This window comes from Trichosurus vulpecula, chromosome 2 (genome assembly GCF_011100635.1).
Source record: "Trichosurus vulpecula isolate mTriVul1 chromosome 2, mTriVul1.pri, whole genome shotgun sequence".
In the NCBI taxonomy this organism is placed as follows: Eukaryota; Metazoa; Chordata; class Mammalia; order Diprotodontia; family Phalangeridae; genus Trichosurus; species Trichosurus vulpecula.
The window spans coordinates 238568268-238589197 of NC_050574.1; the positions used below are offsets into that span (position 1 = coordinate 238568268).

The 20930-nt window shown below is 39.5% G+C and overlaps 1 protein-coding gene across 2 annotated transcripts in view; it reads left to right on the forward strand.

The window, feature by feature from the left end:
• Window positions 1-20930, forward strand: part of PPP1R1C (protein phosphatase 1 regulatory inhibitor subunit 1C) — a 196427-nt gene that overhangs the window by 92331 nt on the left and 83166 nt on the right. For both annotated transcript variants that reach the window (XM_036747185.1, XM_036747186.1), the window contains exons 3-4: window positions 5505-5542; window positions 9395-9455. In XM_036747185.1, coding sequence (XP_036603080.1) covers window positions 5505-5542; window positions 9395-9455 — 99 coding nt within the window. The remainder of the gene's footprint in view (window positions 1-5504; window positions 5543-9394; window positions 9456-20930) is intronic.

Below are 20930 nucleotides of genomic sequence, written 5' to 3' on the forward strand. Positions count from 1 at the left end.
ATTATCCAGACATCTGATGGAGCTTTCTCTTCCAAACAGAGAAGCTAATAATTTTAAACTTGGCTTTATGACAATTTCATCTTTCAAAAGATAGAAAATCAACTGGGAGAACTTCCATTTCTGAACCAATAAGCAGGAAGTGATTTCAGGGGTGAAACCTTGAAGAAAAATGAAAACTTCATCATAAAGTTTGTGATAGAGGAATGGAAAATCAGACATGGGCTCCTAAGTTCCCTATGTTTGGAGAGCAGATTTGCAATGCATTCAGCAAGATCTCATGACGTAAGATGTTACATAGGAAGTCAGCCCAGGAAGGATGGAAAACTTAAGAATTAGATTTTAAAGGTATGAAGATAAAATAATTCCATGGAGAAAAGGGGGGAGCGGTTTAATGAATAGAGTGAAATTTTTAAAAGTCATACAGTCAATCAGTCCACAAGCAATTTTAAAAAAAATTATTGTTAGAGGCAATCACAGTTAAATGACTTGCCCAAGGCCACACAGTAAATGTCTAAGGCCAGATTTGAACTCAGGTTCTCCTGACTCTAGGACCAGTGTTCCATCCACTGCACCACCTAGCTGCCCTAGCATTTATTAAGTACTTAGTAGGTGTCAAGCAGTGCACTAAGTTTTGGGGATACAAAGAAAGGCAAAAACCTGATCCCTGACCTCATGGTGCTCATATTCCAAGGAGGGAGAAAAAAAGTAGATAACCATGAACATACAACTTCAGCATGAATGGTAGTTAATCTCAGTGGAAGGCACTTACCAATGAGGGTTGGAGGGAGAAGGGAAAGGGTCCAGGAAAGGCTTCTTGATAAAGGTCAGATTTGAATTGAATCTTGAAGGAAGCCAGAGTAGCCAGGAGGCAGAGTTGAAGAGGTAAATATTCCAGGAAAATGGAATAGCTATTAAAAAGGCAGAGTAGATAGATGAAGTATCACATGTGAGAAACATCTTGGAGGTCTGTGTAGCTGGATCATAGAGTGAGTGTGGTAGCAGTATCAGAGGAGAGAAGGGGTCATATATGTGGGAGATGGTATGAAAATAAAATCGACAGATCTTGGCCACAGATTGGATTGGGGGCGCTAAGGGAAAGTGAAGAGTTGAGTAGGACACCCAGCAAAGGTATTCCCAAGAATGCTGAGACTCAGAGTGAGCTTAGGTTGGCAAGGAAGTCAAAGCAGAAAGGGTTTTCTAGCAATTTGGGGGAAAGGAGGGAAATCAAAGAAAAGATAGGACAATTGCTAGTGGTGAATGACAGATAAGAGAGATGATCACATCAAATACCCTCTTGTGTTACCCCTGCTCCCCTCCCTGGGGAGTTACCATATATTACAATTAATTAAAAAATTTTTTAAGAAAAAGTGGGAAAGAGAAAAATCATAAAAACGGATCAATACATCAAAAATATTCAAAATATATGCGATGTTTCATAACTGCGGACCTCCTACCTCTGCAAAGGAAGGGGGTGGGTCGTCTTCTTATGTTGTTTATTTGGGATCTTGCTCATTCTTTGTAACTTTGCAACATTCACTTTTGATTGTTTTGTGTTTGTTATTCTTCTGATTGACATTGCCACAGCCCCTGTGTATGTTGTCTTGGCTCTGCTTACTTCACTCTATTTCAGTTCATGTAAGTCTTCTTATCTGCATTGATCTTATTCATCATTTATTACAACATAGTAATGTTCCATGACATTCACATACCAGTTTGTCCAGGGGTGGGGAACTGCACTTGAGGACCTAGAAGGCCAGATGTGGCCTCGAGGCTGTGGTTCCCCACCCCTGGTTTAACCCCTCCTCCCACCCCCCGCCCCTTCTACTTGTTCTTTGTTGCTATAAAAAGTGTTGGTATAAATATTTCGATGTTTATGGGAGTTTTCTTCTTTTTAATGACCTCCTTTGGTGTATATGCTTAAAAGTAGAATCTCTAGATCAAAGGCTTATGAATTTTCGAGTCACCTTATTTGCGTAATTCCAAAATACTTTCAGAATCAGTTGTCCTGATTTGCAGCTTCACCAACAATGCAATAGTGTGTCTGTCTTTCCACAACCCCTTCAACATTGACTATTACCATCTTTTGTCAACATTAAGAATTTTCTGGAGAGGATGGAGCCAAGATGGCGGCTGGAAAGCAGGGACTTCCTTAAGCTCCCCCACCAGGTCCCTCCAAACACCTATAAAAATGGCTCTGAACAAATTCTAGAGTTTCAGAACCCACCAAAAAGCAAAGGGAAGCAGGGCACCAGCCCAGGATAGCCTGGATGGTCACTGGGAAGGGTCTATCCCACGGAGCTGGTAGTGGAGTGGAGCAGAGCCCAGCCTGGGCCGTGCCAGGACCAACCAGACCAGGAGCCGGGCAGAACAGGCCCTAGTGCCCTGAAACATTGAACATGGCAGTTACCAGACTTCTCAACCCACAAATGCCAAAGACAACAGAGAAGGTTAGTGGGAAGAGCTGCTGGGAGAGAGTGTAAAGAGTTCATGGTCAGCCAGCACCCTGGGGGCAGCTGGGGTGGTGCAGCTACAGAACTACAGCTGCAGTTGCTTCTGGCCCCAGGCCCACCTGGTGGGAGAAATTAAGCAGCAGATTGGAGTGAGAATGCAAAGCCTGCTTTGCCCTGCTCCGATTTGCATCACAATCCTGGTTGGCAGTTCTTGGGGGAGAAAGAGTACTGCTGTGGCAGAGCTAGCTGTATAGAAGTAGCTCTGAAAATAGCAGTGCAGCCCCTCAAGCTTGGGACAAAGTACTCTCTACTCTACAAGCAATCATACCCTGATGTAAAGCTCAAGGGTCAAGTAGTTGTCTGGGAACATGGCCAGTCAGTGAAAACCAACTCAGATTCAGACTCAGACTTTGGAATCTTTGCCTGGCGACAAAGAAGACCAAAACATACAGCCAGAAGAAGTCAACAAAATCCAAGAGCCTACATCAAAAGCCTCCAAGAAAAACATGAACTGGTCTCAGGCCATGGAAGAGCTCAAAAAGGATTTGGAAAAGCAAGTTAGAGAAGTAGAGGAAAAATTGGGAAGAGAAATGAGAAGGATGCGAGAAAACCATGAAAAACAAGTCAATGACTTGCTAAAAGAGACCCAAAAAAATACTGAAAAATGCACTGAAGAAAACAACACCTTAAAAAAGAGACTAACTCAAGTGGCAAAGGAGCTCCAAAAAGCCAATGATGAGAAGAATGCCTTGAAAGGCAGAATTAGCCAAATGGAAAAGGAGGTCCAATGGACCACTGAAGAAAATACTACTTTAAAAATTAGATTGGAGCAAGTGGAAGCTAGTGACTTTATGAGAAATCAAGATATTATAAAACAGAACCAAAGGAATGAAAAAATGGAAGACAATGTGAAATATCTCATTGGAAAAAACTACTGACCTGGAAAATAGATCTAGGAGAGATAATTCAAAAGTTATTGGACTACCTGAAAGCCATGATCAAAAAAAAAGCCTAGATATCATCTTTCAAGAAATTATCAAGGAGAACTGCCCTTATATTCTAAAGCCAGAGGGTAAAATAGAAATTGAAAGAATCCAAAGATCGCCTCCTGAAAAAGATCCCCAAAAGAAAACTCCTAGGAATGTTGTTGCCAAATTGCAGAGCTCCCAGCTCAAGGAGAAAATACTACAAGCAGCTAGAAAGAAACAATTTGAATATTGTGGAAACACAATCAGGATGACACAAGATCTAGCAGCTTCAACATTAAGGGATCGAAGGGGTTGGAATATGATATTCTGGAGGTCAATGGAGCTAGGATTAAAACCAAGAATTACCTACCCAGCAAAACTGAGTATCATGCTCCAAGGCAAAATATGGATTTTCAATAAAATAGAGGACTTTTAAGCTTTCTCAGTGAAAAGACTAGAGCTGAATAGAAAATTTGACTTTCAAACACAGGAATCAAGAGAAGCATGAAAAGGTAAACAAGAAAGAGAAATCATAAGGGATTTACTAAAGTTGAATTGTTTTATTTACATTCCTACATGGAAAGATGATGTGTGTGATTCATGAGACCTCAGTGTTAGGGTAGCTGAAGGGACTATTCATATGTACATACATATATACACATATACGTATACATATACATGTACATATATATAGACAGAGGGCACAGGGTGAGTTTAATATGAGGGGATGATATCTAAAAAAATAAAATCAAATTAAGGGATGAGAGAGGACTGTATTGAGAGAGGGAGAAAGAGAGAGATAGAATGGGGTAAATTATCTTGCATAAAAGTGGCAAGAAAAAGCAGTTGGAAGGGAAGAGGGGGCAGGGGAGGGGGAATGAGTGAATCTTGCTCTCATTGGATTTGACTTGAAGAGGGAATAACATACACACTCAATTGGGTATCTTACCCCACAGGAAAGAAGGATGAAGAGGATAAAAAAGGAGGGACGATAGAAGGGAGGGCAGATGGGGGAGGAGGTAATCAAAAGCAAACACTTTCGAAAAGGGACGGAGTCAAGGGAGAAAATTGAATAAAGGGGACTGGATAGGAGGGAGCACAACATAGTTAGTCTTTCACAGCATGAGTATTGTGGAAATGTTTTACACAATGATACACGTGTGACCTATGTTGAATTTGGAACTCAAAGTTTTAAAAGCAGATGTTCAAAAAAAATGTTGTTTTTGCATGCAACTGGGAAATAAGATATACAGGCAATGGGGCATAGACATTTATCTTGCCCTACAAGAGAGTAAGGGAAAAGGGGTGGGGGGAGTGGGGTGACAGAAGGGAGGGGTGACTGGGGAACGGGGTAATTAGAATATATGCCATCTTGGAGTGGGGGAGGGTAGAAATGGGGAGAAAATTTGTAATTCTACACTTGTGGAAATCAGTGCTGAAAACTAAAAATATTAAATAATAAATATGCATCAAAAAATAATTTTCTGATGGTCAAGTGAAAGCTCAGGGATATTTTGATTTGCATTTCATTTATTATTAGTGATTTGGATCATTTGTCGCATAGTTTTTAATGGTCAATCAAAAAGTAGTTATTAAATTATTAAGCCCCTACTATGTGCCACACACTATGCTTCCATATAAAGAAAGGCAAAAGAGAATCTCTTCTCTTAAGGAGCTCATGCTCTAATGAGATAGACAAGATGAAAACAAGTCTTTAAACTTCATTTACTCTATGTACTATTACATAATTTTTTTCCCTAGATAAAGTTAAACTGATTTTTATTGAATCTTGGGCAAGTGTTTTCTATAAAGTAGCATACCACACAAAGAGGAATGTGATCAAGGACCCTTAAACCAATAGCCTTAAACTCACAGCCAGCCTAAATTGAAGCTTTCTGTCTCTCTTAGCCTCTTTCTGTCTCTGTCTTTCTCTGTCTCTGTCTCTCCCTCACTTTCCTCTTCATAAAGGGACTTTACATTTGTAATTTTGCAACATTCACTTTTGATTGTTTTGTAGTTGTTTTTTTTTAATTTACATTGTTGTATAAAATTCCCTAATATGTTACGTCTTCTTTTTTTCCCATAGAAATAGATGAGAAGAGGGTGACCAACTCACAAGGAGAAGTAAGTTAAATTACATCTTTTATATACACATTTGAATTCTTTAAAATATGTGTATACATATATTTAAAATACAATCATTTAAAATTTAAAACATTAAACTTTATTCAAAATTCCATAAGTTTTATGTTTTATGGTAAAATATCAGGTAAGATCATGTGACATTTCTACCTAGGAATACCTTCAAACAATCCAGCTTTGCTGAACCTGCGATTCTATTGGTCTGGAACAGAGCCAGCCATCAAACACACAGCCCACAACACTCCTAAGTGCGCCTGAACCAAATTAAAATGCAGTTGGGAAATATTGAATATATTTTAATAAATAAAAATATAATAATATAGAAAATGTTAATATGTGGTTTTCTAAGTCATCGTACAGCTTGCAGGAATCCTTGTTGTAAGGTTTGATGACATTGCTCTAGAGAGCATCCAGAGCTGAGGAACTTCCTCTGATAATGTAGGTCAGCACCTGTGATGTAAGTTCTGGTCTCAGAGACTTGTCTAGAGCACCAAGGGGTCATGTTTCTGGCCTAGGGTGGCACAGCCAGTATAGATCAAAAGGATGCCTTGACCCCCTGACTTTCTAGCTCTTAGGCCAACTCTGTCCTGTTATCTCAGCCTGAGGGGAACTCTTTTAAAATACTCATTAGGAAATTCCTGTTTCTTATTTAAATCTGTTCAAATCTTTTACTTTCGTAGTTCCTGTAAATAGTTGCCTCAGTAACAATCACAGCCACACCTACCTCTCTTTAATAAAAAAGTAGAAAGTGTCTTTACATGTCTACTGAGTCCCTACTCTAACTGAATTCCTCTTTAAGGCAGTTAGGTGGTGAAGTGGATAAAGTTGTCCTTTGTCATTTTTCTGGAAGAGGACCATGACATCAGGAAGGTGACGCCTTGACTTGCGAGCAAATTGGATTTAAGTGAGACAGGGCTGTTCAGAGTCACCAGACTCACTTTCTCCTCCAGGGCCATGTGGGTCCAGTGGCAAGATGTAGATCAGGATGTCTGGAGATGGCCCCCAGTAAGCAGCAATAGGATAGGTTAGACCTGGAGTCAAGAAGACTCATTTTCAAATCTTGCCTTCGATACTTCCTAGCTACAGGACCCTGGGCACTTAAACTTAGTTTTCTCAACTGTAAAATTGCAGTGATAATAATACCGCCTACCTCCCAGGGTTATTATAAGGACCAAATGAGATAATATCTGTAAGGCACTTAGCACAGGACCTGAAGCATAATGGGTGCTTGGTAAATGTTTGTTTGTTGTTTTCCCTTCCTTTCTCCTTGCAAAGTGCAATATGAACTATAAAAGTAAGTTAGGCTTTTTTCTCACTGTTAGACATATTCTCTTTATCATAAATGAAAATCATTGTAATAGTAATTATACTACTAGTAGTAGTAATCTTAATAGTAATAGCAAAATCATTGTAATAGTTATGCATGGTATTCATTATTTCAATTTTAGAACCAGGGCCAATCTTGGGAATCTTTACAAGCATGTGTCATTACCAAGGGAAAATTTTCTAGAGAACTCAGCTTTCATTTGAGCTTTTGGACCCATTTATGGAGAAAATATGCAATTCCTATGATAATCCAGGAGGAGTGGAGCAGTTGGATTTCATATTGGTCAGATGTGGTTGAAGCTATAGAATTATTCCCAGAGATCTCTGCCCCCATCAGATGTGTCAGCAGGCCAAAGAGTGTGCACCATGTTTTCCTATGCTTGACTGTGTCTTAGGTCTGGTGCCAAAGCAAACATTCAAATCAGTGGGGGAAAAATGTGTCAGGCTATTTGCTGGTCTCAAATAGACTAAATAACTTGTTGACTTGATGGCGATTTTCACTTTTCAGTGGGTTGTTTTGCCATCATGTAAATACAGCCTTCCTGATGCTCTGTGTGATACTTTAAAGAAAGCATACAAGAAAGCCAAGGATCACATATTAAGGTTAAAGGGGGAAAATGTGTGCAGCATGATTTTTTTTTTGGCTCACCTAGTTTCTTTCAGACTAGGCTTTGGGCACTCCCAAAGAAACATATGCAGAGTTGACATTTGTCAAAAAAAAAAATTTTGGAAACCCAGCCTCATTAACATAGGTGCCTACCTCCTGAACTTTGAAATGCAAATTGAGAAATCCTTATAGAACTCATTGGCTTATCTGAGAAAGAGAAGAGACTTAACTTTCTTTTCTTATCTGGAAAAAAAGCACCAGAGAACCTTTTCTGGTTTCCATGCTGAAGTGAGTTCCTGTTTTTGCCAAAGTCCTTCTTGTGTAACCTAAGCCTGACCCTGTATCCCATGAACTGGGATTGTTAAATGCAAGTTTTGTCAGGAAAAGGAAAGTACACATTTAGAGACCAGAACAAAGAATGGTCCCCTGACTGAGTTATTTCAGCTAAATGAGGAGATCAGACTGCTCATGTAATTTCAGGATGGTTATAGATAGGGATTACCTCATTGTTCCTGGGAAGCCCCATAAGGAGACGTCTTTTCTGAGGTCCTTTATTTCGGCTCCCTTTGGTCTTTTCTCCCCAGTTTTTTCTTTTTTTTTTTTCAGTAACAATTTTTCCTTTCTTCTGTTTTCTGTAAACATCAGAGCTAGAAGCAAAAGAAAGATGATTGTTTCTAGCTCTGATGTTTACTAGGGGAACAAGTTTTGAAAACTGACCTCCCAGGCTGCCTTTTCATGAGAAAATATACCTTATCACCTTTGGATAATCTCTCTTAAGCTTTTAATGTCGCTGACACACATTTAAGGGTGATTATAAAGAACGCAGTGTTTGAGTAGCCTGTGAGCTCAGTATGAGTCAATAGTGTGACTACTGATTAGAAAGTTAATGTGGTCTTAGGTTTCATAGGGACTCTGTCCTCATCAAACCACAGCCGAAATACATTTTCAGTTCTGGACAACATATTTTTGGAAAGATAAACTAGAGCACATTAATAGGACAGTGCAGGTCCTTCGGATCATGCCATGGAAGGATCAGCTGATGGAACTGGGACTATCTAGCCTAGAGAGGAGAAAACTTCACAGAGATACAGTAGTTGCCTTTTCTTATTTGAAAAAAATGTCACACAGAAGCAGGATTAGATTCATTCTGCTCATTTCAGAAGACAGAACTGGGAGGTAGTTCTAGTGAGTGTAGAAGGCAGAAAGAGTCAGATTTTTGCTTGATGTACCTAGGTGGCACAGTGGATAGAACAGTGGCCCTGGAGTCAGAAAGACCTGAATTCAAATTTGGCCTCAGACACTTACTAGCTGTGTGACCCTGGGCAAGTCGCTTAACCCTGTTTGCCTCAGTTTCTTCATCTGTAAAATGAGCTGGAGAAGGAAAAAGCAAATCCCTCCAATATCTTTGTCAAAAACACCACAAATGGGGTCACATGAAGAGTCCCATAAGACTGAAATAACTGAATAACAAAAACAACAGCCCTATTCAGAAAATAGAATGAGCTGTCTTGGTAGGTAATAATATTAGCTAGCATTTACATCACACTTTAAGTTTCCCCCAAATAACCCTGGGAGATTGGTACTATTGTTATCCACATTATACAGATAAGAAACTGAGGCTAAGGGAGTTTGATTTGCCCAGGGTCACAGAGCCTAGTAAGTGTCAAAGGTTAGATTTGAACTCAGGTCCTTCTGACTCCAAGCCCTTTGTTGAATCCACTGTAAACTGCTTTCACAGCTACTTTTTTCAGGCTGATTTTGACTAAAACTCTACCAAGTGGCAAAGGGACATCAGAGGAATGCTTAGAAACGTACAGCTGATACTCCCCACACGGGTCTGCTGGGGTTTGAGTCTATGTAGATTTGTTAAGCTTTTCTTTCTCTCTCTCTTTTGTCCTCAGTCACAGAATGCGTCTCCTAAGCAGAGGAAGCAGAGTGTGTATACGCCTCCTGCTATGAAAGGTACTGTGCAGGTACTGTTTCTGTCGTGCTGATGTATGTAGCTTTAGATCCCCATGCAATTGTATCTGCTTTTAAGAACAGCCACAGTGACGAAAGGAACCAATATAACAGATGCGATCAGGTTATCTATGCTCAGCTCCACTGTTAGTCAAGAAGCATTGACTAAGCACTTGCTTAATTATCCAATCAGTAAACATTTATTAAGTGTCTGCTATGTGCTAGGCACCTTGCTAAGTACTAGGGATATAAAAAGAGGTAAAAGACAGTTCCTGCAGCAGCTTGGTGGCACAGTAAGTAGAGCACCTGTCCTGGAATCAGGAGGATCTGAGTTCAAATGTGGCCTCAGATACTTACTAGATGTGTGACCCTGGGCAAGTCACTTAGCCCAGTTTACTTCAGCTTCCTCATCTGTAAAATGAGCTGGAGAAGGAGATGAAGAAGCACTCCAGAGTCTTTGCCAAGAAAACCCCAAATGAGGTCCTGAAGAGTCAGACACAAATGAACAATAATAACCCGTGTATCAAGCACTGTGCTAAACCCTGGGAATACAAAGCCAAAGATAGTCCTTGTTCCGAAAGGGACTTGAAATCTAATGGGGGTGACAAAATGCAATCAACCACGTACATGTACAGAGTAAATAAGAAATAACGAACAGGAGGAAGGCACTAGAATTAAGTGGGATTGACAAAGACGTTGTGTAGAAGGAGGGATTTTAGCTGGGGCTTGGTAGGAGGCAGAGATAAATGGGGAGGTGTTCCAGGCCCTCTGGAGGACAGCCAGTAAATGTGCCCAGAGCTGAGTGATTGAGTTTCTAGTGGAAGGAATAGCAAGGAAGTCAGTGTCTCTGGGGAGTAAGATGTAAGAAGACCGGAAAGGTAGGAAGAGTACAGGTTATGAAGATCTTTGAATGCCAAACTGAGGATTTTATGTTTGGTTTGTAGTGTGAGTTCAAATCCCATCTCACACTCTTACTACCTGCGTGACTCTGGGCAAGTCATTTAACCCTGGTTACCTCAGTTTCCTCATCTGTAAAATAAGCTGGAGAAGGAAATGGCAAACCACTCCAGTATCTTGCCAAGAAAACCTTAAATGAAGAGTCCCGTAAGACTGAAACGACTGAACAACAAGAAGTGTGATGGGGACGGACGGTTCATGGTTGGATGATCACTTTAGGAAAATCACTTTGGTTACTGAATGGAGGCTAGGCTGGAGTAGGGAGAGATTTGTGGCAGCCAGATCAACCAGTAGACTATTTTAGTAGTCTAGGCATAAGGAAATGTGGGCTTGCACCAGCGTGGTGGCAGTATTGGTGTATTACTATAAACTATTAACTAGCTACTTGAGCTTGAGCAAGTAATTTAAATTCTCCGGGTCTCAGCTTTGTCATTTGTAAAATCAAAGGAGGGAACTAAATGGTGTCCCTTCAGGTTCTGACTTTTCCTGATTCTAATTCAGTTTGAGGGGTGGATAACATTGAAAAGGAGCAGTAAAGAGAACAGTTTTTTTCAATTACATTTTTTATTGTATGTTTTTCTTCTCTTTTAAAATCTTTGGGCAAAATCAATCAGAAATCCTGATTGTTCTTTTCCTTGCCCATGGCTCGTTGGTATTCCTTCTCAACTTTGAGACACCCACAATACTGGAGATTGGGTGTTCTGTATAAAGGATCACTGTGTGTCAGGAGCAGCTTCTCTAAGAAGTCCTGTCCGAGCTGCTGTTGAGCCTAAAAGTTAACAGCTGTTGAAATAATGAGTAAGTATCCTTATTCAGACTCTGGCAGAGCCACAAAACCTAAGTAAGCTCCTAAATAGGTCCTGTAAACGGAACAGTAAAATGCACTGATATTTGACCGACTGCAGCTGGGGGCAGGGAAGCATCCCACTTTTTGCACAAAATTATTCCATGGCATGAGGAGGAACATGTTGAGTCTAACACATGCTTTTGTTACCTCCTTGGGAAGGCACATATGTACTGAAAGAGAAGGTTTTTAGTAGCTGCCCTTGTCTGCTCCAGCTGCAGAGGGGCCAGCTGAGGAGCTTCCCCAGTGAGTTTGGAGAGGAACCTGAACTTGGACAGAAATATTTCACCCTATGTTCTCTCCAGGCACTGGGTTTTTGAGTGAACCTGGGAAGGGTCCATGTACAAATGAAAAAAAATTAATTGTTGCATGTACTAGTAAACTTCCTTCCTCTAGAGCAATAAAACATCATGTTTATTCTTTCATGAGACAGTAACAAATAATCCAGGTCATCGGCATCACAGTCTATTCTGGTACAACCTGTGTGGATATAAAAATGCTGGTGGATGAATTTCATTTCTAGAAGGTAGCTTCCTGAGTGTGTGTGAAATAGCATTTTAAAGATTTAATCAACCTTAGCATGAATAGACAGCCAGGAGATACATATAATTCTCCCCTAATTCTATTTAGGTTAGTCTGTCCAAACAAAGTAGGGGCAGCTAGGCGGTGCAGTGGACAGAGTACCAGGCCTGGGGTAAGGAAGACTCATCTTCCTGAGTTCAAATCTGGCCTCAGATACTTATTAGCTGTGCGACCCTGGGCATGTATGGACATATTCTTGTTCAGATTTTCCATCAATACATGTCACACAGTATGTATGAAAGTGACAGAAGCAAGTCACTTAGCCCTGTTTGCATCGATTTTCTCATTAATAAAATGAGCAGAAGAAGGAAATGGCAAACCATTCCAGTATCTTTGCCAAAAAAACCCCCAAACCCCTAAATAGGATCACAAAGAGTCAGACTTGAGTGACAGAACTGAAAAGCAACAATAAAAATGAAGTAAGAATTCTCTTCTCTATAGTGTAGCAATTTTATTTCTTAAGGAAAACCTTAAAATAAATGTTATGAGGGCTAATAGTTGTCATTATATTATATCTGACTCTACAAAGCGTGGCAATATTATGAGTTACGGCATTTAGAAAATATGATCTCTGGTCCAGAGATGATTTCATGAATTTTCCTTAATTGATAGGAAGAGATTTGGAGAACTAGAAGGTGTATGTTTCCTTTGTAATTGACCTGACTCTTTCAACAACTTAATCGGCTCCTGGTGAGGAATGAGGGGATGACTGAACATCGCCGCTTTCCCAAACCCTCAGCCTGCTTAGCATTAGATAACCAGGAAATCCCTCAGTCACACAAAAGGCCTGGGGCCAGTCTGCTGCTGCCACACAGGCTAAACAGTAACAACGTTCAACATTCTTCCCCAAGCTATACAGATCCCATCTTCCTCTCCATAAGAGCTTGAGATTAATTTTTAAAGGCAAGAAATAAGGAATGGCCAAATGTGGCATATTCTACATTGATTTGGATCTGAATGGGGATTTCATCGGTATAGGGAACCTGAACTCCTTCTATCAAGGCAGATAACGCCTTCTCTGCAGTTTTCATTTTTAAAGAGTTGCCTGGGGCCACTGAGTAATTAAATGACTTGGCTAGACTCACACAGTCAACATTTGGCAGAGGTTGAAGACTGGACATAAATTAAGCGATATAATTTAAATTACGGGACATACATTTAAAAATGAATGTAGGAGACAAGGAAGTAGAATTGCAATGCAGAGGGCACAGAGAACACCATTTCTCTGAAATGCAGACACAATACAAAATATAAAGGAAAGAAATAGCTAGGAGAGCTATGCAGCTAATAATGCATCTGGTCCACTTCTGGAAAGGCAGGGTAGAAGAAAAATGGATTTGAAAAATATGATGGGCAAGCTAGTGAGAGAGAGGAGAGCCAGTGCTTAAAGCAACATGCATCCCATTTCTATCCTAGAACACCTCAGAGCATCCTGGGTTATGCACAAGGAAAACGGTCATGTGCCAAGCATAAAAGGCTAGAGGTCACCAATCTAAAAAAGTATCTATTGTTCAACTACTATATGCTAGGCACTGGGAATATATAGACAAACATGAAAGATTCCTGTGCACATGGAGCTTATATTTTATTAGAGGGGAGAGTATGTACATAAATGAGGATAGCTAGATGGGCAGGAATAGAGTTGCCAGGCCTGGAGTCAGACTTATCTTCCTGAGCTCAAATCTGCCCTCAGATATTTACTAGATGTGTGACCCTGGGCAAATCACTTAACCAAGGTTGTTTGCCTCAGTTTCCTCAATCTGAAAAAAATGAACTGGAGGAAGAAATGGCAAACTCCTCCAGTGTCTTTGCCAAGAAAACCCTGAATGCTGTGGTGCTGACACTCCTGAAAAACAACTGAACAGCAACAAAAATGCACATGAATGAGTATATGCAAAATGGTAAGGATTCATTAATCCCTCCTTTCCCCTCTTTTACCACACAAACCCAGAGAGGAATTTATAGTAATTATTTTTGAAAATTTCTTTATTTCCTTCCCCTTCCAGATGCCCTCCTTTTCCCTTCACTCTCAGGGTGGTGTAATCATCCTTACCATGTATGGACATATTCTTGTTCAGATTTTCCATCAATACATGTCACACAGTCACACAGTATGTATGAAAGTGACAGAAGCAAATCTCTGCAAGGAAACAGTTTTACTTTTCCATAATCCTATATAATATATGTTAAACTCATTCTATAAGCAAAGAGATCTGAAGTTTGTCAGAAAGGACAGCTTCTTAACGAATCAGCCTCCACATTTCTTTGCAGAGTGTACAGGGGTCAGCCCTCTAATTTGCCAAATGACCAACCAAATTCTTGATTCTTGTTATATAATTTGTGCCATGTCTCAGAAGAGAAAAATTTGGGGGCGGGAAACTGGCTGACTCATTTTTACTCTTCGTTTTTTTTTTTTTAACTGGAATGCATTTGACTGAGGACATCAGAGTGAGTGCTATCGATTTAAAAGAGAGTCTAAATACTAACGGTAGCAGCTGACCAAGGAACTCCTGTGTGCACAGATCCCTTTTGGGCTCACATTACCATCTTTAATGCATGGCCAGTAAGTCAAGTGATCCATTTTGCTCCTGTAAAAATGTTTGTTATGTTTTTTTAATTCCCTTCATGCCTGTTGATTTATTGTAAGAGAGTATCGCAGGGACCCCAGAGTCTAGTGATTATGGTTCTGATATGCCTAAGAACTTCACTGGGAATGCTTACAGAACCCTGTAGCTATTTTTTTTTCTCCAATGATAACATCAAGTTTTATATCTCCCCTTCATCCCAAATCCTGTTCTAGTAAAACATCCATGTAATAAGGAGTTGACCAGGAAAGAAACAAAAGAAAAATGGGTTGAATAAGAATTAAACAAAAGGTTTAAAAGGAGCTAGTATTGTCTTCCTTTTTCTTTTGATTTAATTTGCAATTTTTGTCTTGCAAATCTTTTTCTCAAAAAAGCTGAAGATGTTTTAATTTAATATCTCTTTTTGACTTAGAAATCTAATACTGGGCAGCTAGGTGGTGTAGTGAGGAGAGCACTAGCCCTGGAGTCAGGAGGACCTGAGTTCAAATCCGGCTTCAGACACTTGACACATGTACTAGCTGTGTGACCTTGGGCAAATCACTTAACCCCAATTGCCCTGCCAAAAAAAAAACAAAAACAAACAAAAAAGAAATATAATACTAAATTTCTTTTTTTATATTTCATTTCTATATATATATAAAATTCTACATATATTATAATTCTATATTATTCTATATTCTATATTATTAGAATTACATAATTCTATAATACAAAGCGTGGTAATGGGTTGGATACACTGCCCATGGTCTTGGATTAAGGAAGACTTGGATTTGAATCTTAACTTCCAACACTTGCTATTATGTGATCTGCACGTCAGTCTCTCTGTTTGAATATTCTCTTCTGTACAGTAAGGGAGTACTAATGCCTCTGTCATAGGTCTGTCATGAGGCCCAAATTGGATACTATTTGAAAAACTTTAAAGTGCTCTAAAATGTGAACTATTATCGTCTCTGCTTGTGTTTCCCAAAGGAACAGTTGCAGCCAATTTATTTATACTTGTTTTCATGCAGGTTCCAGTTGAACATCATTCATTCTTAGTTAATGAGCATAAAAAATTCCTTGAACTTTTTACTAGTCCATCTATCACATCTCCAAGGTCTTTTCTCTGAAGGAAATTAACTATAGAATATTTAAAATTTTCTATCCTTCTTTGAATCTATAATTTGTTAGAAACTATTACTAGCATAGTATGTAGCCCTGATCCACAACGATAATTTCTTAAGCCAGTTTTTTTTTTAAATCTAGTGACTGAAAGAGTATTGAGAATAATGATAGCTCATATTTGTGTAGTGTTTTAAGGTTTGCAAAAACATTTTACAGAAACTGTCGTATTTGATGAAATTCAATGAACATGGTTCCATAAATCAAGTATGGTAGCTTTCTGTGAGCTAAATGGCAGATGAGGACCAATTGAAGGAACTAGAGATGTTCAGCCAGGAGAAAAGGAGACATTTGAGGGTTTGATAGCTGCCTTCAAGAATTTATTTGAAGGGCTGTCGGTCAATAAAAATTTATTAAGCACCTACTATGTGCCAGGCACTGTGCTAAGCACTGGGAATAAAAAGAAATGCAAAAGGCAGTCCCTGCCCTCAAGAAGTTTACAATCTAATGGGGGAAGGTAGCACACGAAAGAAAGCTGAAAAAGAGTGGGGGAAGGAAAGGTACCCAGCATAGCAGCATGAAGAGGTCCAGAGTAGTGTAGACAGATGTGAAATAAAGTGGTGACCAGCCTGATCCCCCCATTAAATGGAGGTTTGAGGAGTTCTTTATTCTACTTGGCAGAGGGTATTGACAAGGTGTGAGTACCAAGGCTGATCTGATCTTACAGGATGGTGAGGTGCCTCTGGGGTGTCCCTTGGAAGAGGGGATATGCTTTTTTCTTCTTAGACCCAGGAATAGAACTTGTAACCATATGTGAATGTTACAAAGAGGAAATGTAGACTTTAGGCAAGGGAAGGAATCCTGACTATTAGAGGCATCACAAAGGAAAGGGGGTACCCCAGAAGTGATGGTTTTAAGCACGGGCTAGATAACCAGTTTTTTAGGTTTGTGGAAGACCAGATTCTAGTTTAGGGATTGGTCCCCCCAACTAGAGATTCTGGGATTTTCTTCAGAGAGCTAAGCAACAAATGTATGCTTCTCTAGATTTCTCTAGTTCCCTGATCACATTACATGCTGATTTTAGTATGGGTTTTGCACAATTGCTTATGTACCCAGGAAAACCCCAGATTGTGAACCTATGATAGTATAGACAACGGTTATGCTTGAGATAGATAAGTGTTTCTCAAACTGTACTGCAAGTAACCCCAAAACACCCCAAGTATTTTCCTTTAATTTTTAAATTTATTTTTAACATTCGTTTTCAAAAATTTTGAGTTTTAAGTTCTCTCCCTTCCTCCCACTCCTCCTCCACCCATTGAGAAGGCAAACAATATATCAATTATATAGGTGAAGTCATGCAAAACATATTTCCATATTAGCCATGTTGCAAAAAGAGGAAGAAAAATGAAGAAAATTGAAAAAGTATGCTTCAATCTGCACTCAGAGCTCATCGGTTGTTTCTTTGGAGGCATATAGCATTTTTCATCATGGGTCTTTTGAAGTTGTCTCAGATCATTGTCTTGATCAGAGTAGCTAAGTCTTTCACAGGTGATTATCCTACAACATTGTTCTTACTGTGTACAATATTCTCCTGCTTCTGCTTACTTTACTTCTTATCAGTTCATATAAGTCTTCTCAGGTTTTTCTGAAACCATCCCACTCGTCATTTCTTATAGCACAATAGTATTCCATCTCAATTTTACACCACAACTTGTTCAGCCATTCCCCAATTGATGGGCACCCCCTCAATCCAAGGTGTTTTTTTAAATGAACCTTATGTTATTCATTAATAAGCATTAATAACAATAATAATTTTAGATGTCTTTACAGCAAGAGTTCTGCCAAAATTTTTGTTAAACCAAAGGGTTCTCCAGCTGTGGAAAAGTTTGAGAAACACTGTTCTAGAAGAATAGATTGGAAGTCAAGAGATCTGAGTTCTAGTCCTGATTCTGCTACTAAATAAACAGTCATGTGATCTTAAGCAAGTCAAGTCATTTCTCTTGGCCTGAGTTTCCTACATTGTAAAATAAAGGAGCTGGGTTGGATTTTTTCTAACTTTCATTCCAGCTATAACATTTTATGATTTTGATTATGATTCCAGCCTGCATCATAGACTAAGACATGGAGTCATGGGGGATGGGAATGAAGGGGGAGGAGGAAAATTGCCATGCCTAAGGAAATATTTCTGACAGTTTTCTCTTTGAATAATACATATGCTGCCATTCAACAGTGACCGTGCATATTAAGTCAGGGCAAATGGGTGGACTCAACCAAGAAAGTAATCATTAACCTCAGAGCCTAGAGCTTTAACAAAATTAGGGTCAATTTAGTAGAAATTGGAGAGGTGGCTTGCAATAGTAACAGCTTCAGAATCTCCTTTTTATACCTATTTTATTTGGTTTTCCTGAGAACCTGAATCTACAAAGGAATTCATATACTATAGAAATTATTTGGCGAATTCAGAAGACAGAATCTTTGTGTCATCCATAGGGTCATATGCCTGGTTGAGATCTCCAGGTGGAGGAGAAGGGAGTAAATGCTGGGCATGTTGTGGCCTAGCCCAAGAAACATTTAATAGGATTACTCTCCCACGTTTTTGCACCCTCTCTCACTGCCCCTCCTCCCAGCCCAACTCAAGAAATCCTTCATCTCTCTGACTCTGAAACTCCAGGCTCTGTAGAACTAAATGACCACAATTGTTACAGCTGTGGGAGCTTGAGGGTGGGTAAGAAATGAGAAGGAACAAAGCACTTGGCAACACACCTTATTAATATGTCATTTATCTTTCTGTCTTCTAATATTAGAAATGTGTGTTCAGAGAACATTCAATATTCATTCATCCAATAAGCATTTTTAAGTTCCAGCTCTTTGTAAAGCCCCAGAGATATGAAAATTCAAACAAACAAATCAAATACCTAAAATCCCCATCCTCTTTCTTTTGGGTTGGGGGAATGCATGTGATGTCCTACTTGGTGAGGAGAGTTTACAAACTACCCTGTTAGGGAGAATGTATGATATATGCTATTCTACTGGTAGGGGGGCGTTTATATTCTACTTGTTGGGAGGTCATATGACATTAAGACAGAGAAGTAGGATGTGATGGAGGCAAAGAAGAGATTCAAAGTGCTTTAGGATAATTTGTCAAGAAAGTTTATAAAGGTAAATTGGTAGCAGATTGACAGGAACCTAAATGCTAGAACAAGGAATTTGTAGTTAATTTATATGGCATTAGGAAGATGAGTAACATATTCAGATTTTTGGTAGGTTTGTAAAGGATGAGAAAGAGGAGACAATATGAGGCATGAAAGAGTGGGAAAGGGAGTAGAAGAGGAGTGACTAGTAAAGTAAATGTTAGGGGTGTGTGTGTGGGGTGTGGGTGTATATGTATGGGGGTGTGTGGGTGGGTGTTTATGTGTGTGTATGTGTGCATGTGTGTGGGTGCGTGTGCAGAATAGTAGAAGTTAGGTATAGCTAGGAATAGGTAAGTCTTAGTTAAATGAATGTGAGAAAGGCTGAAACAAATGCTATAGGCTCGATATATTTTTTTGACTTGTTTTTTGAGGATTAGTGAGTTACATTGTTTTGAAATACAGAGGACTTAGGAAATGGTGATTATTTTACAAGTGGTGAATACTTACTCCATACTTCCTGCCCTAAATGGAATCCAGCAGGCCAACCTAGTGAATCCCTTGACTGAATAGGGGCAGCTAGGTGGCGCAGTGAGTAGAGCACCAGCCCTGGAGTCAGGAGGACCTGACTTCAAATTGGCCTCACACACTTGACACACTAACTACCTGTGTGACCTTGGGCAAGTCACTTAACCCCAATTGCCCTGCTTTCCCCTCTGAAAAAAAAAACAACAACAACAAAAACCCTATAATTGTTAACAACAAAAATCAATGAACAGATTTATTCAATGTTTGCCACTGTGCCTTCAAGTCACTTATGATCTAGCTGAGGAGCTATTTTAAAAGGGAGAGGGATAATGCAAGCAACTTACAACAGAGTCACAAAAGCTAGGAAATGAAAGGGGACTCCGAGATGAACACATAGACTTTGAGAATCTCATAGTTCAGTTAGACCTCATCTCAGAGACCATCTATTCTAACTAATAAGAATCTATACAAATGGCTAGTCAATTTTTGAAGACCACTAGTGAAAGTTAGTCAACAACAAGCATTTATTAAGCACTCACTGTGTACCAGGCATTATACTAAGCACTGGGGATATAAGGAAAGGCAAAAGACAGTTCCTGCAGTCAAGAGGCTCACAATCTAACAGGGGAAACAATAGGCAAATAGCTACATATGAACAAGTTATTATATCAGAAAAAGGTATTAACAATAAGGGAGACTAGGATAGGCTTTTTGTAGAAGGCAGAATTTTGACTGAGACTAGAAGGAAGCCAGGGAGGGCAGTAATGTGGAAGGCGAGTGTTCTAAACATGGAGGACAGACAATAAAATTGCCTGGAGTTGGAGTTGAGAGATGGAGTATCTTCTGGGAGGAACAGCCAAGAGGCCAGTATCATTGGATAGAAAAGTATGAAGCTTGAGTGGAAGGAGAGGAGGAAGAGACTAGAAAATCAGTAAAGAGTTAGAAGACTCAAAAAGTAGAAAGATCCAGGTTGTGAATGGCTTTGAAGGCTCTCCCAAGGCACCCCATTCTGCTTTGTGATACTTCTAATTAAATTTTAGAAAATGTTCCCTTAACTAGTTGAAATCTAATTTTCTGCAGCTATCACCCATTGCTCTGCCCTTTGAGGCCAAATTTAATTCATCTTCTATGTGACAACAGCTTTTCTAATACTTTAGGACAGCTATTAAGTTTCCCAGAAGTCTATTCTTCAGTCTCCTTCAACCATTCTTCTCATCTTCTTGGTCATCTAGTTCTTTACGTGCCCTAGGTTGTCAGTGTCTTTCCTTGGTGCTCAGATGTGGTGCCCAGAGTTAAAACATAAAGCTCCAAATATGTCCTGACCAGGAAAGGGTTCAGGGGTCCTGTCATTTCCCTAGCCTTGGACACTATCCCTTTCTTAATACAGCTTATGTTAGCATTAGTTTTTTGCCCTGCTATAGCATACTCAATTTATATGGAGTTTACAATCCACTAAAATACCAAATTGTTTACGGATGAGTTGCTATCTGATGCTGATTCCCTTTCTCTGTACTTCTGATTTTTTTTTTAACCCATGTATAAGATATTTTAGTTCAATAGAATCTCATCTTGTCATCTAGCCCCACCTATACATGAATAGGAATATAGCACTCTATATGTGGCAAACAGAAAGACAATCAGTCCTATGAAAATTCAGAGGGTGATTCTATCCCCAGTACAGCTGAATTGTCACAGAAAGACTTCTCTGTAGAGAAGGTAAAACTTGAACTGGACTTTATAAAGAAGAAAGAGG